General features: G+C 50.3%; 1 protein-coding gene across 1 annotated transcript in view; it reads right to left on the reverse strand.

The window, feature by feature from the left end:
- PLB1 (phospholipase B1) overlaps positions 1 to 16,891 on the reverse strand; it is a 127,315-nt gene that overhangs the window by 37,098 nt on the left and 73,326 nt on the right. The window contains 16 exon segments of the mRNA XM_050754033.1: positions 303 to 398; positions 1,472 to 1,576; positions 2,156 to 2,237; positions 3,252 to 3,352; positions 4,191 to 4,256; positions 4,820 to 4,900; positions 5,290 to 5,341; positions 7,388 to 7,496; positions 8,109 to 8,152; positions 12,045 to 12,118; positions 13,403 to 13,461; positions 14,391 to 14,451; positions 14,977 to 15,015; positions 16,046 to 16,117; positions 16,353 to 16,448; positions 16,569 to 16,673. Of these exon segments, the coding sequence (XP_050609990.1) occupies positions 303 to 398; positions 1,472 to 1,576; positions 2,156 to 2,237; positions 3,252 to 3,352; positions 4,191 to 4,256; positions 4,820 to 4,900; positions 5,290 to 5,341; positions 7,388 to 7,496; positions 8,109 to 8,152; positions 12,045 to 12,118; positions 13,403 to 13,461; positions 14,391 to 14,451; positions 14,977 to 15,015; positions 16,046 to 16,117; positions 16,353 to 16,448; positions 16,569 to 16,673 (1,242 nt within the window).

The raw sequence follows: 16,891 nt of genomic DNA on the forward strand, positions 1-16,891 counted from the left end.
AACATGGCTTAAACTGCCTGACATGGTGGCTGGCACACAGGGAAAGTTGAATGAATGTGGGGTTTTTGGCTTGCGTTTCTGTAGAGAGGTCCCTCCTCAGAGTTCAAAGCTCTGAGGAGAGGGTGCAGCCGAGCTCAGGCCGAGCAGGCTCTTAAGGACTCCACATTTCCAACCGCATAGACGTCTACAGATGTGCCAGCCACTGCCCCCTCAGCCTCACTTGCAAGGCTCCATTCTGTAGGGGCTGGTGCTCTGCCCTAGACTAGAACCCCAGGGAACAAGGGACACCCCACTTATTTTACCATATTGGCCCAAAGGGCTCTGGCGAGCTGGGAGTGGAATTTCTGACTTGGGTGGATGCAGTCTGGGGCGAAGAAGGACGTATCTGGGAGCCCATCCTGAAAGAGACCAATATACCCCCTCAAGATCCTATTGCTTCAGAGCGAGCCACCACCAGCGGGCCTGGCCCCTGGGACTGACCACTCAACACCTTCCTTCCCCTGGGAGTGCTCCAGGTCACCAGCCCCTACAGGGCCCTCTCACCTGAAGAGAGAGATGCGGGCGATCCCACAAATAATAGTTTCGGGTGACCCCAACCCCAACCTTCCTTTTTGACCCTATAAGTGCCCCTTGTTTAATTAGAAAGGTGTCATATTTTGGGGCACATTCATGTAATGCCGGAGGCCATGCCATGGATGAAGGAGTGAGATCCTGGTCCTGCAGAGAGTCCTGGCCAGCCAGATGGGAAAAGCGACTTCCCAGCTTTTGGTCTGCTGGTCCTGGTGGTACTGGTGGGGAGAATGGAACAAAGCCTTGGGGAAGGCCTGCGTAGCTGGGTCCCCTGACACCAGCCTTTTCGTCTGGAGGTGCTGGGGGGGCATAGAGCTGCTCTCCTTCCCACTTCCCTCCAGTTAGGTGAGCCTCTTGGGGTGGCAACCCAGGGGAACAGACCTCAGTCCTCACCGGGTCCACTCACAGATCTCTTCTGTTCAGAGTGGAAGTGCCAGGCAAAGGGCATGGCCCGGGTGGAGACAGAGAACCCCCAGAATGCTCCCTTGTAACCGCAGTGCTGCGCACGAGAGAGGCCACGTGTGTGGCAGAAAGCTAGTCATCCGGAGCTGGCTGTGTTCGTGTCGGCCTCCCTGTCCCTTATTTCCTAAATGATCTCTACACCTGTGTTCCATGCGGTTGATCACACTCATTTCCAAACACAGATGTGACAATTTGACTTACGGAAAGCACAGTGCCTGGCACTAGTAGGTGCTCAACACAGTGGAGGCTGTTACAGGGGTCATGGGAGCCTCACACATACGGATACGGCTCAGGTATTCAGGGAGCCCGCACCTGCCAGCACAGCCCCTGGAAAGCTGTGTCTTTCCCGTTTTATGCACATGCTCATGGAAGCAACTGGCATTTCTGCCTTGAATTTCTTCCTCTAAAAGAGCACCATGGGTGAGGGCAGGGGACATACCGCCAGGACAGGGAGCTGGACGTTCTGGAAGAAGGGCTGCAGCACCACCGAAAAGTCCTCCCGTGTGTCATAGCGGCCTGACTCCACCAGCTCACGCATGCTGCTCTGGGGACACACGCACAGGGTCTTCAGCACAGGCCCTGGTGGGCCCGGGGCCCAGTGAGGCAAGAGCAGGGGTGATGGGCAGCCCATCTCCCTGGGTGAAGGGGCCGACTCAGCCTTTCCCTTGAGAACACAAACGCACCTGATGGCAAGTCCCTTTCGAGAATTTGGAAACAGGTTGGGTCACCTTTTTGTATTGATTGTAAGTAGACTACTCTCCCTGAAGGGCTAGGCAGGAAGTCCCAAAAGGGAGAAAAACCTGGGAAGACCCGCCAGAGGCTCGGCTCCTGCCTTTGGAGTGGGAGTGTGGGGGAGGGAAAGGGGGTCTCATGAGGCACCCAGGGCTCCGGCCCAGGAGTTGGGGGCAGCTGGGCCATGGGGGCTTTCCCACCTGGATCCTACTGGGATGATTCCAACCAGGGGGCCTGAGACACCACAGTGACGTGAGACAGAGGAAGGGAACCAGGGTGCTCCCCGTCTCCCCGCAAGCCCTGACCAGCCCTTCCTTCCCTGGGGGCTCTGGGCTGTGTGTTAGAGTGAGCGTGGGGGAGAGGACGCAGGATGGCCCCTTCTTGGTCTTACCTGGTAGGCTCGGCTGAAGGACTCCAGCCTGGCCAGCTCTTGGGAGTTCTCCCGCAGGGTCAGAACGCAGTTACACAAAATGCTGCACAAAGGTGGGGAGGCAGGAGGCCCCAGAGCCCAGGCTTCCATCAGGTGCTGGTTCTGATTGCCCAGGTTCAGGGGAGGGGTGGAGAGGCTCCCTCCCACCCTGGTTTAGGAGCACTGAAGTCTTGAGCTCTGGTGCACATGCTCAGGGGCAGGCTTCAGGCCTCACAGGGGCACTGGAGGAAGCCCAAGGGAGGGAGCCGGTGTGGGAATGAGGACCCTCTCAAACCAACAGAGCACAGGTGTTGGACTGCAGGTGCTGGGCCTGCAACCGATTACTCAGCTGAGCGAATGAATTTGGGCAGTGAAAATTTAGTGTTTAATTAAAAAGAAAATGCATCCTCTGGTATTGGAGCTGGTATTTTTGGGCCTCTGATGCTATGCCCTAGACCTCTCCTTCATTCACATAAGTGCCCTTTTCACACCCATCACAGCTACTTAAAAGAGAGATTTCTAAAGCACTTGAAACAATGCCCGGTACACAGGAAGTTCTGTAAGATTTGCTAAGTAAATAGATGTGTAAGATACAAAGAACAATAAAACACACACCCATGTACTTATGGTCCAGTTTAAGAAACAAAACATTCCCAGTTTGAAACTCCCTGTGTCCCTCCTAATTCTCTTCTTCCCCTAAAGGTAACTGAGTTGCTCGTACCTTTTCCTTGCTTTCTGTTACAGTTTGACCACACATGTCTACATCCCTAACCACTGCCCATGTTCACAGTCTGGGCTATCCTGTCTCTCAGACACCAGCCTCTGTCCCAACTTTGATCCCTCCCCTGTGTGGCTGCCTGGTATCACAGAAGTTCCTGCCAGGCACCTTGAGGTTAGGTAACAGGGGAGACATGGCTCCAGCCTTCCGGAAGGGGATCGTTCTGGCAGGAATCCTCCTTTACAGACTTGGACACATGGATAGACCAAGTCACAAAGACCCTGAGGCTTCACCACTGCCTGCGGGCCAGACCAGGAGGTGAGGGCATCTCCAGTGTGGGGACAGTCAAGACCTGCCTACCTGGCCTGCTGCACTGGGCACTTGTCCGGGTTTCCCAGGAACACCTGCCGCATGACACTGGGGTTCAAGAAGTCCACGAGGTTGACCAGGGCTCTAGGCACCTAACGGAAAAGCGGCGGATGAGAGGGGGGCTCCGGGGGCTTCTTCCTGGGGCTGTCTCAGGGCCCTGAGGAATGGGTTCCTTTAGCAATCCAGCTTGGTCTTTCTGGAGTTGAGTTCTGAGGAGTCTATACAGGGCTACCTCCTAGGGTCTTACAGGCCGTACATCACACAACTCCATGGGTGCCACCCAAAGGGGCTGCAGCAGCAATGGCACCTCCTGGAGTGGGACAATAAAGGCTAAGAGATCATCTCTGTTTGGCCATCATGTAGTGAGCCCAGATACATTAGAATGACCTTCGGTGAGATAGGCGACCTGTTCCCTCCAGCCCAACCTGGCCTAACTCTGCTGAGTAGGCACGCGGGCTCAGCCCACCAGGGAAGCATCTGGTGGTCAGAGTGCCCTGTGTCAGGCAGCCAGGGCAGCTTGTCCTTGCCAGAGGATGGTGGTGGTGGAGGGGGAATGTGCTGCTGGGTGCAGGACCAGACAGGGGCTTGCTCTCGACCCACCCTGTGGCTCAGAATGCAGTGCCCAGCCTGGGGCCCACCTGGCTGCTACCACCAAAAAAATGTCCCAGATAGTAGTGGGGAGACATTAGACAATTCCACCGAGTGTCCCAGGTAGTGGTGGGGGAACAGCCTTCCCTTCCTCAGACCTGAGACCCTTCTGGGCTGATTCCATATAGAATAAGCTTTCCTTGGGGTTCTGAAAACAGAAGGAACCCATGCCCCTGGCTGTCTCCTTGAGAGAAGGGGGTTCTTCTCCCATTCTTTCCCCCCATCCACCTTCACCCTCACCATGCTTGAGCTGTTATCAGCTTGTGGGAGCCCCCTACCCACCTCTCTATGTAGGACATCCAAGGCATCGCGGAGATGGTCAACAAAGTTGGCTGCAGAATACAGATTCTAGAAAGAGACAGGAAGGAGGAAGAGGAGAAACTGATTAGGGTGAGAGGGCAGTGGAGGCAGTTCTCAACTTCCCTTCTGGCTCCAGCCCTAAGGAGTTGTTCCCCCTCTAGCCTCCAGCTGTGGCCAGCTCACCACGTCAAAATCTGAGATGAATAGTTGACTACTTGCTGTTGTCAAAGATGGGCCAGTGGGAAGACTAGAAACTTTAGCCAGAGCTTTGGTTCAGGAGTAGAAAGTGGAGACTTCTCCTACCAATTGCTTGCTACAGTTTCCTCTTTCTGAATTCTCAGGAGTTATAAGAGAGAGGAGTAGAAATACCATATATCTGCCACCTGCTACCTCATCACCTAGGACATGGAGATGGTGCCAAGAACTTGGAGGGTGGTGGGGTGAGAAGTGTGTGTATGTGTGTGTGTATGTGTTGTATGTGTATATGTGCAGACATGGGTGTAGCTGGATAATCCTAGGATTGGTTTTAGGAACTGTTCTCAGGGAAGATCTCCAATGCCTACTGGGCAAAGTTAGGAACAACACGTAGGCCTGGACCTGGCCCCCATTACCGAATCCGTGCAGTAGTCACATAAATCTCTGCCTCCAATCAGCACTGTGATGACCTTCCAATCTTCATGGAAATTTACTCTCTATATGGAAGGAGGAAAATGCTTGGTAATTTCCAACAAGGAAACAAAAATATCCCTGCCCTAGGAAATCCAGTCAACTCTCTATAACATCCTTGCCCACTTGAAGTAATGGAATTGGCATCTCTGAACTGAAGGAATTTTAGAGGTTTATTTATAGACCACAGAATCTTAGCATCAGGATGGATTTTCAGTGTCACTGTGCCCAGCAACAAAGCTCTCCCCACTGACATAATCTCCTCCATAGGACCTGTCAGGGAGCTGTCCAACCACTGCTTGAATGTCTCTAATAATATGGGGCTCACTGCTTTTCATGGCAGACCACTTCATTTGAAGACAACTTTAGTGAGTTAGAAAATTAATATTTAGAAATAACCATAAATCTGACTCACATGGTCATCTTTCATCTTCTGCATCAGAGTTTGGACTTGGCTCATAAGATCCCTAAGAAAGAGAGAAAACCCATTCTTCTGTGGAGGAATAGTACCCATAGTTTTCCTCCTCGGGGGCCTGAACCAGAGGCTTCTACAGTATCATCCCCACTGCATGAGCTGGCAGAGATCCCGAGGCTCAGAGACCAGGAGCGACTTGCCTCTTCTGGAAAGTTATTACAACAGATAATCATTTGAAAAGCCAATGATGTGTTTGTCCTGCAGCCGTAGTCAAAGGTACTGCCAATTATATTGGTTACTCATGGTCTCCTTTCTGGGACTCCACATGCAAAAGGGTTTTTAGGATTCCATGTGAAGAAACCATTCATCTCTTTTGGAAGACTAGTTTAGATCCTAAAATTAGACCTATGAAACTTTTAGCATGCTTCTTCTTTTCACTCTGGCTGCCAGGAAGCTAAGTTTGATGCTCAAACATAATAACCATAAAAATGTTCATATCGACACAGTTACTTCTTTATTTCCTCCAATGGCTGTGATTTTTCTCGTACATATATATATATATTTTGTAAACTTATCTAAATGCTTCTTTCAGAAAGAGGTAGGGGATCACATGTGCTCTACACATGACTGGGTTTATAATTTATGGAAGGTGGCAGGCCTGGTGGCTCATGCCTGTAATCCCAGCACTTTGGGAGGCTGAGGTGGGAGGATTGCTTGAGCCCAGGAGGTTGAGACCACCCTGGGCAACAGGGTAAAACCCTGTCTCTACAAACATTACAAAAAACTTAGCCAGGTATAGTGGTACATGCCTGTAGTCCCAGCTACTAGGGAGGCTGAGGTGGAATGATTGCTTGAGCCTGGGAAGTGAAGGTTGCAGTGAACTGAGATCATGCCAGGGCACTCAGCCTAGGTGACAGAGTGAAATCCCATCTTTGGAAAAAAAAAATGTAGGCCGGGTACAGTGGCTCATGCCTGTAATCCAAGTACTTTGGGAAGCTAGGTGTGCGGATCACTTGAGGTCAGGAGTTTGAGACCAGCCTGGCCAACATGGTGAAACCCTGTCTCTACTAAAAATACAAAAATTAGCTGGCCGTGATGGTAGAAGGCTGTAATCCCAGCTACTGGGGAAGCTGAGGCAGGAGAATCACTCCCGGAAGGTGGAGGTTACAGTGAGCAGAGATTGTGCCACTGTACTCCAGCCTGGCTGATGGAATGAGACTCTCTCTCAAAAAAAAAAAAAAAAAAAATTACAGTTTGTGGAAGGAATAGATTTCAGGCACCTGAGCTCCCCACTTCCACTTGTTCAGGGCCCTGTTATAGACCTGGGTGGGATGGATCCATAGCAAGGTGAACTCCCAGGACATGGCAGTGGGACCATCTGTCCCCAGCTGTTTCTATTACCAAGAGTCCTCCCAGGGTGAGGGAGTAGGTCTGGGGGCCACACCCCTCAACCAGAAGGTTGAGCAAGAAGATGACATGTGACAGAGGCTCAGATGGCTGAGCCAGGAGCTGCACAGAGCAAGAAGACCTGGGCTGCTGGGGTCTCTAGGAGCAGGGTAGGGGCCCCCTTGGAGACCATCCCAGGAGGCTGGCGGATGCTCTTCTTTGGGTGCCTCTGGGCTTCTCCATTGCATTTCTTGTTAGCTCCATCATGGGGCTAAGGAGGGGACATGACTCATTATTCCAGATGCCTCTAGGGCCAGAAGGCTTGCCCCATCCATTTGGTTGGCCCTCTCTGATCTTTTTGGGGAACAGCCACTTGTGAGGTTCTGGGGGGAGTGGATCTCTCTAGCACTGTTGTGCCTTGGTGAGTTGTAAACATTGGATAAGGTTAGTCGATTCGTCCAGTTATGAGAACATGCTGCACATGAAGGCAAGGTCAGGAGTTGAACCTGTAGGGGCATCACATCTCTCCAAGGCCACAGCCTCTCTAGCCTGTTACAACCTTCGTCACAGGGCAGCAGGGAAGAGGGCGGCCTGAGCCTCACAAGTGGCTAAGTGCCCCTTTGCACGTAGAGGCCAGCACTACGATCTTAAAGGGTACTATTCGCATTCCACTCCCTACCCTGCAGGCTCCCTCCCTCCCCAAATGCCGTACTCAGCCTTTGCTCCAGGAACAGCTTGATTGAGGAATGCATTCATGTCACTGGCGTCACCCGTGCCCACGGCGTAGCCTGTGAGGTTTCTGTTAAACTCCCGAAGGATATCTGGAAGAGGAGAGGGCGAACAGAATGCAGACGGCTCAGAACAGAAAGCAGGATAGCTTCTCTGGTACCGTGGGACCTAGGACCCCAAAGTGGGCCGTGTTATCATCCTCATGCTTCCTGGGGAGAGGCAGGGAGGCAGTGTGTGTCCTGGACATAAGCTGGAGCCACCCTAAGTTGAAATGACCTGATGACTATGTGGGCCAGGGTGGCAAGAGCCTCTCACTCTTGTATTAAATTGTATTAATACAATTAAATTACATTAAAAATACATTTTTAATACAATTCACAGTGCATTGAAGGGTCACTACCTAATTTGTCTCAGCACCTCCTGGGCCTCTTGGAAAAACCCGAGGCTAAGAATAGTGGGTAACTTGTCCTAGGTCACCTGACAAGCACATTGGAGAGCCAGAGATTGAACTCAGATCTTCAGGCTCTAAATCCAGTGTTTATTCTACCCACCTCGGTTGCTTTTTCATAGCCTCCTGTCTCCTACTTAAATAGTGGGCCATGAGGCCGATGTCATTTGTTCCTTAGCTGGGAGGCACTCTCGGGAAACCAAGGGGCCAGATAGATGGAACAGTAGACCGATTCAAGCCCCGAATGGCTACTTACTAGGTAAGGTGGTCACATTCTCCAGGAAGCCGTCCCCTCCGGAACTGTAGGGCGTGAGCAAGCCAGTGAATGAGAGGGAGAGACAGATTGGTTGAATCAATCTAGAAACTTGACAAAAGCGCAGCCCCCACCCTTCTTAGTGCCCATCAGCACCTTTGAGACGGGCCAGACCCATCTCTTTGTGTTTGAGGAATTCTAAGAAAATTTTGAATTCCCTAATATATTGGTTCCCTACCGAACCCAGGATTTGAAGATGAGAGAGCTGTTTCCTTACCAAATCCGGGGGGAGAATGCTTAGCTGAGTATATACTACGTGCCCAGACATGCACTAGATTTTGTTATTTCACATCTCCCAACAAGCCAATGATGTAGATGTGACTATGTCCATTTTACACAGTAAGAAAATAAGGTGCACACGAGTTAACTTGCTAAAGGTCACTGAAACCCAACTTGAGCTGGAAGCCTTTGCAAAATAGATAAAGCTCTTCTCTGCCCAGTAGTCAGGTAAATTCCAATGGAAGGTTCAGAAGAGTGGCCGCTCACTACCTTTCAATGCCCCATCTAATTTTCATTTAATCGAACTTCAAGGTACACCCTATTTCCTTTTATGCATTTATGAATAAATTGAGTATGACACACAGACGTAGCACTTCTAACAAAATCTGATGTTCATATATATGGTATTTACTGTTCTTTTTCTTGTCTCTTTTTCGAATCCCAGCATGTTATTCCAGGCCAATGGATTTTAAGAACATGGCCTTAGCTTCCAGCCTACCAGCAGAGACTTCTAAGGGACAGGCCATGAGTCATAGTTGTTCTTCATTCATGGAATGCTTGGAATGAAGTGGACTGTTGCATGCCAGAGTGGTCAAGGACTTAAGTCAGAGGCTCTGCAAGCAATTCAGGTGGTAGAGAGAAGGCAGATGCCATAAATCTTGCCCTTCTCCTTCACTCAGTTCTTGCTCCCCACCTTTCCATTAGATGTCTGAGCCTAACTTGCTCAGTGGATGGGCATTTGTTTGCGCATCTGATTCTTTTCCAGCTCTGCATGAAGCTGTTGCTTTCTGATCCTTCTTTCTCTGGACTAAAGGCACCCAATCAGAATATTTTACATTTGAAAAGAAATTATAAGTCTATATACCTCCGCCAATCACTGTGTTCTAATTCTGCCTCCTTTTTTCCTCCAATAAAGATATAGACATGCAAACACAAATGTATCAAGTACTTCCCACTGTAATTTCTTATTTAAAGGTATCCTCGTTTTAAAACAAGTATGGTGGCTGATCAAGACTAACAGTCTATGAAAATCTCTCCCTGACTTCATTTTAAAGTGAAAACTTCGAGAAGAAAAGGATTGTGACAAATAAACACAAAAGCGCAAAAATATTCAAACTCTCATTTTGATCAGAACTGTGTGAAACGTGAAAGGAAATAGACCCATATCAAACAGCTAGTCCACCTTAGACCCTTCAGATGAATATCATTTATGTTACACTATGAGCTCAACGGCTGGGCTCTGGTCATCTGTTGTCACCTACCGTGTACAGAAAAATAGAGTAGATGCTCAATAACATTTGTTGAAGGAGTTTCAGTCATGTGAGATTGAACCCCTAGTTAATAAAACAAAGGCATTTTTTGGGGTAAATTTTATTTTGGTCCTTTGAATGATCCCAAACAAGCAAACTTATTTCAGTGGAAGAAAAGGCAATGCTCTCAAGACCTCTAGGTCTGCCACACTGTTAAGCTGGCCAAAGCTGGAACCGTTCACTATAGAATCTCACAGGTCAAGGGGCCTTGGAAATATTCATAGCCAAGCCTCTTCTGCAGGTCCTGTTCACAGCCACCCACCCCCCATGAATTCTGGGTCTACTTCTCCCCTAACTCCATGAGATCCAGTCTTTTCACTTTGTTTCCTAGGGGGAAGAGGCTCAAATTGCATTCTGAATTGATGTAGTATCATTAATTGCCTAGTTTTTCCAATCTAGAAGCTTTAGTGGCTCAAAAATTGCTTTTCTCAGATAAGTCTACTACATGAACACTTTCAGGAGATGTTAAAAGGTGCTATGAACAAAGAAAATGTTCCAGAATTAAGGGAAACATTGGGCTAAACAGATAAAACTTAAATAGATTTCTGCATTGCCGGCCTTATCAGAGCCTTTAATATGCTAATACACACATGAATTCCCCAGAGGAAGGCTATAGTAATGTTTCCCCCTCAAATACGAAGGATTTTCTCTTCTCCAGGAACAAGTCTGGAGTTAATGTTCCATGGAACACACTTTGAGACACAGTAGTCTACGTATTCTATCAAGTGTCAAGTTGTGTCTTAGACCCTGACCTAGAGCTTCCATCTTTAACACACGTGCATTTGGGGGAAGCTATTTGAAATATTTAGGACAAATGAAGGTTTAAAGGGACAGCAGCCATTGAACCTGAGGCCTTAGAGCTAGAACTAGAAGACTGAGACATTAGGCTGTAATGGACTTCACTTGCAGGAAGAAACAGAGCAATGGCTGAATTTTCCCATTGCTGCAGAGAGAAACTTTTAGTAGAGGATTGCTGGTTCATATGTGAATCGCACGAGCCCGGCCGGTCGATCTGTTTGTAAAGTTGGACACATCACCTCACTTACCCAGGTTGCCCCACCAGGTGCACGTCGCGTATCTATCACCTGCAATGTGATTTGTCTACTTGATTTTTCTTTTTCCCCATGCTATCGTATGAGGTCATTGCCTTCTTAGCTGAGACCAAGGGCAGCCTGCCACAACCTCATGCTCTTTCTTGATTGTAATAAGCTCTGCTTTCTCTCCTCTATTTTTTTTTTCTCTCGTAGCCTCATTAGGAGCAGAGTGGTGAGTCAGTGAGGCTCTGATTTGTTCCGTGGCAGCCTGTTAGGACCAGGTACCTGACCAAGGACTTGTGGAAACACAGAGACCTTGGCGCAGGAAGGCACTGACCTCTGTTCTTGAGGGGTTGATATCCTCAAGCTAAGTCCTCATTGCGGGTGGTGCAGGCTAAGTGATGGCGCCTCCCTCCCGCCCTGGAAACCCATCCTCTCTGGGACTCTGGTCAGGTCTGGCCAGAGAACCGTCACAGTCCTGATCACCCCCTCCCTGCTCTCTGTCACTTCCCCAGGAAGCAAATTGACTCAGAAGAAAAGGGAGGCGGCAGCAAAGGTGTTCTCCCGGCTCCGCCACTCAAGAGCACGCTGCCCCCTTGTGGCCAGCTAAGTTCTAGTTGTTTTCCCAGGTAAATTCTGAGCTACTCGCCCCTTTGAAGCCTACAGGAACGAGAACTTTATTAGGAAAGAAAGAAACTTGAGAATATCTACACGCAACCGCTCGCCTGACACACCCTGAGGTTCTCCACTTCTGTGTTCGGGATGCCCTTTCTCACCCTTTCTTCTTGTCGAATTGCTAATCTTTCAAGATATGGCTGACAGTGATTGTGTCTTGCTCACGCCCTCTGGAAGTGTGCAGTGGGTTTCAGAGGTTTCCTGTGTAGATGTGTATATATATGTAAAGGCAGTCGTGTAACTACAAGACAACATGAATAAACACACAAAGACAGTAAAGAAAGACGCAGGAACACCACGTGTACACGTATACATGCAAGCAGGGAGGTGAAGATTCAGGGATTTGGTGCTTTTCTGGTGCATTTCCTGTTGGATTTGCTGACCCAGGAGTCTGATAAGAACCCTGGTTTACTTTCTCTGCACAATCAAAAAAAAAAAAAAAAAAAAAGATTATCAACAGTAAAATATCCTCTCCACTCACCAAATGTTCACATTTTGCAGAAATATATAGCTTTTTCTTTCTGAAAGCCCCTTCCAGACCAAGTCTTCGACCTCTGGGATTTACATATTTACAGGAGACAAAGCCACACCCAATCTCTGCTGTGGGGGGAGCCCCAGGAGAGGCCAAAGGTTAACATTACCTGTATGACAGTCCCCGATACTGTGTGGTGACATCAGGGAGGTCGTCTGGTTTGGAGCCAATTCCATTGCCAGCCTTTGAAAATATACCAGAGTCCACAGGAAAATTAGCAAGTCAGAGAACAGGGAGGCCATGAATGTGCAGGGCTTCCAAAGAGAGGGTTCCCAATGCACTCGTGGTGGCAGGAGCAGACATGGGACCAGGAGCCCCCGGCTCTAAGTCTGCCATCCTCCCTCTCCAGCTGTGTGCCTTCTCCAACCCTCAGCTGCCTCCTTGCTGAGCTGAGGACATACCCTGCTCATCTCACAGGGAGTGTTTTGGGGATCAAATTGGATTACAGTTGTAAAAACTGCTTTGAAAACTCTCAAGTGCTTTACAAACGTGAGAGTGTTAATATCGTTCCCAGCGTTATGCCCGTACGTTCTTTTTATTGGTTGGTTTTTGTTTTTTGAGACGGAGTCTTGCTCTGTCACCCAGGCTGGAGTGCAGTGGCGCAATCTCGGCTCACTGCAAGCTCCGCCTCCCGGGTTCACGCCATTCTCCTGCCTCAGCCTCCAGAGTAGCTGGGACTACAGGCGCCCACCACCACGCCCGGCTAATTTTTTGTGTTTTTAGTAGAGATGGGGGTTTCATTGTGTTAGCCAGGATGGTCTCGATCTCCTGACCTCTTGATCCACCCACCTCGGCCTCCCAAAGTGCTGGGATTACAGGCGTGAGCCACTGCGCCCGGCCGCCCCTAAGTTCTTTATGAGCATGAAGAGAGAGCTCATTGGCTTAAGGGACTGCAGTGGACAGATTTCTCCTAAGTCTCACGTTTCTTCTCTTTCCCTCTGGGGCATTCTGTAAGGTATCCTCAAGGCTTTGGACATGCTGCTGGAAAGTGATGATCTGGGATAGTAAAATAGCCTCATTTCTTGGAAGTTAGGAGCAGAGCTTTATCCACAACTAAGGAGTCCTTGCTGCTTTCCGTGCAGATGCAAAGAAGAAACAGATGTGAGGGTCTCAGCTGATTATAAAGCGTAATCCAAAGGAAAAAGAGCACCCGCACAGGGAGGTTTAGGAGAATTTTGAGTCAAAATGACATATTTTTACATATATTAAAAAAAGTGTTATTGGGTGTTCAAAATCTCTGCCCTCTGAGACAATTCAGTTCACTCTGGAAAAAGATGTCCTCTGCATCTTTTATCTGTTTGAGAAAGCGGCCGCAAATCGAATCATTGGCACGCTCTTGGATTGACAGAGCCAGGTAGAGGGGCAAGACAAGGCAGAGGACAGGCATGCAGGCCCTTAAGTTAAGGGGACTGGGATCTGGAGCTGACCTAGTTATTCCCAAACCACCCAGGGCCCAAGAGTCCTTACGGTCAGAGAATCCCCCAGAGCAGCCACAACTTGGATGTCTGCAGGTCTCAGAGCATGCACTGGAAAGACAAGCGGACACACTTAGGGCTGTAGGAGGGAAGCTGCAGTCAGACTCTAGTGCCTCTGGCTTCAAGCAAGATCCGAAACACAATCTGCACGAGCACAGGGCCATGCTGGGCTGGGCGTGCAGAGTGCCATGGAGGCAAAGTTATGTGAGGACAGTTTTCCCATAAGACACAACTGATCCTGGACCTTGTGTGCAAGGTGCAGAGAGGGAAAGAGAGGTGCAGAGAGGGAGAAGGAGGGAGAAGAAGAAAACTGGGGAAAGGGAGGAGAGGCAAAGGGAAAAGGAAGGAGGGAAGAAAGAAGAGAAAGGTGGGAGGGAGGTCAGGGCAGAGTAGGAGCCCATTTTAGTGCCAGTGGTCATGGGAGATGCCAGTCATGGCCTGAGTGCACAACTAGACGGGCATCAAACCACACATGACGAGGTGCAGGACCTGACGTGCAGCCCGTTTGGAGGTGGGTTCTGAATTTCCACCGAGAGTCTGAGAATAGTCATGTTGGGCCTTTCTCTGCCCCCACATCTCTTCTGAAGAGCCCAGGGAATCTTCCAGGCCCTACTGCAGGCAGCAGTGATTGCAGAGCCTGGGGCCACAGAGCCACCTTCCTCTTGGGACTTGGGCCCACCTCTGTGCTGAGGCACCAAGGGTGTGCTCACTGGGCTCCTCTGCTTGTGCTCCCTCTAAGAGGTGCAGGTGAGCAGGAGACAGCTCCTGGTCCTAGGTGCCTTGGTGCCTGCTGGGCATGGTGTCACCACCAGCCAGAGTGGTACAAAACAGGGACTCGTCCCAGATGACCACCTGGGCAGACAGCAAGCACTGGCCATCGCTCTGCCGTTTAGTGAGTGTGAAAGTCAGTTCAGATGACTCACTGGCATAGAAGCCCCTGTGGAGGGGCCCTGGGTCCTGCTGTGACATAGGGGACTTACCTGAGTTAGGGGGCGAGGCAGAAGGGGCTCTGTCCCTGCATGGCAGCCAGGTCCCATGACCCTAAGGGCACAGAACAAATCCCAGAATCTCAGGGTTGAAAGGGACCAGAAAAACTGGCTATCAGATGTATCCCAAGAGCTTTGAAAAATACAGATTCCTGGGTCCTACTCCCGGGGAGGGGCCTCAAAAGGGCTTTTGAAAAAGGCACCCTAGGTGATTTTGAGTATCGGCCACAGGTCGAGGTCCACTCATCTAGTTCAGACCCTTCCACCGTCCAATGCAAGAATCAAGGCAGCTACAAATGACCCCACCCCACAGCAGCTACTGCTCCTGCACCAGCTCTACAAGGAGGGGATTTCTCTTCACTTACGTCTCACTGAAGCTGGGACTGGGTTGGCTGGAGGCCTTCCAGCTGTTATCCACAGCATTTACGCTGCCCACTACCCCATCTGAAGGTCAGGTGTGGCCTTTATGCCCATCTAGAATTCTTGCCCACTTTCCCACCCTGTTCTGTTGGGCCTGACCCAGCCCAGGGGTTGCCCATCCCATTGCCTGGTGAGTTAAGGGGAGGCAAGAGGCAGGTACCTGCACGCTGTTCTTGTAGGTCCTCAGAAACGGCTGGACCTGTGAGGAGACGGGGATGAGCAACGGCAGCAAATTCTGCTCGCTTCTCTGCTTGCCAGCACTCAATAAGTGTCGGCCTGGCACAAATAGCTGCAGCCTCCCTGCCCTGTGTCCCAAGCCCGGCCTCTACCAGGCTGACTCCCTCCCAAGATGCAGGGGGCCATCTCTGCAACCTGAACCCAGCACAAAGAATGAGCATCAATTCATGCTTCACGGGAACGCGCCTGTCTTCCTTCCACTTCCTGCGCGGTTGGCTGAGGATGGCTGTGCTGCCTCCCTTTCTCCACCCTCCCCTCTTGCAACCATGCACCTCTTTCTGCTGGAAAAAGCCCTTGTCTCCACTCCCCGGGCTCCCTTGCCACTCCATGCCTACCCCACCCTGCAGTGACTACGGCCCCTTCCTGCCCAGGTAAGAAAAGTCAGATGATTTTGGTCCTGCCTCACATAAGCCCTGTGCACTGGTTCCCAGTGTCAGCCTAGGAGCCCTCTGGGTATACAGAGGGATTCTTGGGGGTGAGGGCAGCTGCTGCAGAGCTCCAAGAATCTTTCTGAGAACTTGCGAGTAAAAATGGGGGGCTTGTCCTGCTTTTCCTTCCCTAGCTCCAGCTTCCAATTTACTCCCCTACCCCCACCCAATTAGAGATCTAGATCTTGGTTCCTCGCTCTACCCATATTGTCATGGAGGCAGGGGGCTATATGAAGACAAGGGATCCTTCTGCCCCATCTGCCCTTGAAGTTCTCCGCTGCCCTCAGCTTTCAGAATGACAGGTAGATGTGGCTGCCATGCTCATCTTGCCTGCCTCAAAGATTTGTCTCCAGCCTAGACATGTGTGAGGGCTCCCAGCCATGCAGAGACCAAGCGCTCCCAGGCCTCTGGGTCACTGGGGGTGGTCATCCCTCTCAGCACAACCAGATGGGGCGTTTGGGGTGGGTGGGCAGGCAGAGCCGGGGTGAGGGTGAGGGCCTAGGATGAAATGAACCAAGAAGCCCAATGGAGCCGGAGCCTGGAAGGACGTGCTTTCCATTCTACCTGGTTCGGACATGTGATATTGATCTCGTTTTCAAACTTATGACGTGTCGTCTTCTGGCCAACAGGCTCCAGCTAAACAAAGAGGCAGGGAGATGGGGAGTGAGGAAGAGGCGGTCAGAATGGAAAGCTCAGGACGCAGGTCAGGGGCGCGGGAGGCAGGGAGGGACGAAGGAGATGGGGTTTGTTTATCATTGCTGTGCACAGAATCACACGGCCTGCACGATGGGCCTCCAAGGTCCTCCAAAGGCTTTGTGGAGTCTTTTTCTTACCAGAGGGAGGATGCATTTTCCTACTGCAGCCACCTTACCATATTGTTCCAGAGGGCGCTGGCTGCACGAGAGTGAGACTTGCTGCTGAAGTGGAAACAGTCAGGCGCAAAGAAAGAGTTGTCAGGCAATCCTTCCTGGTCACCGGGCAGAAAAAGAGAAGCAGTTATAGACACGCTGGATCATGTAAATGACACTCAGAAACAGCCACACACTATCTGTGGATTCTCTTTATCCACGATGCTTGCTTTCTTTACCGAGGTCTTTGGCAAGTCCACGTTTTCAAAGAACGGCTGCACGACCACCGTAAAATCTTCCCTTGTGTCATATCGCCCACTGTCAATCAGTTGGTGGGTCTTCTCCTGCAGGAGGAAAAGGGGACAGAGGTCAGGCGGTCCTCTCTGCATCTGCTCGGTCCTTGATCGATCTCTTTCTCCAACACAGAATTAAACAGAATCTGACTGCTGAGTGAAATCAACCTGCCGCAAAATCTCAACTGAGATTTTACATTTTAGATCATTTACATTTTAGATCAGCCTTTATCTCAGCCCCTGGCCCCAAACTCTGCTGTGACTGCATA

Source organism: Macaca thibetana, chromosome 13 (genome assembly GCF_024542745.1).
Source record: "Macaca thibetana thibetana isolate TM-01 chromosome 13, ASM2454274v1, whole genome shotgun sequence".
Taxonomy (NCBI): Eukaryota; Metazoa; Chordata; class Mammalia; order Primates; family Cercopithecidae; genus Macaca; species Macaca thibetana.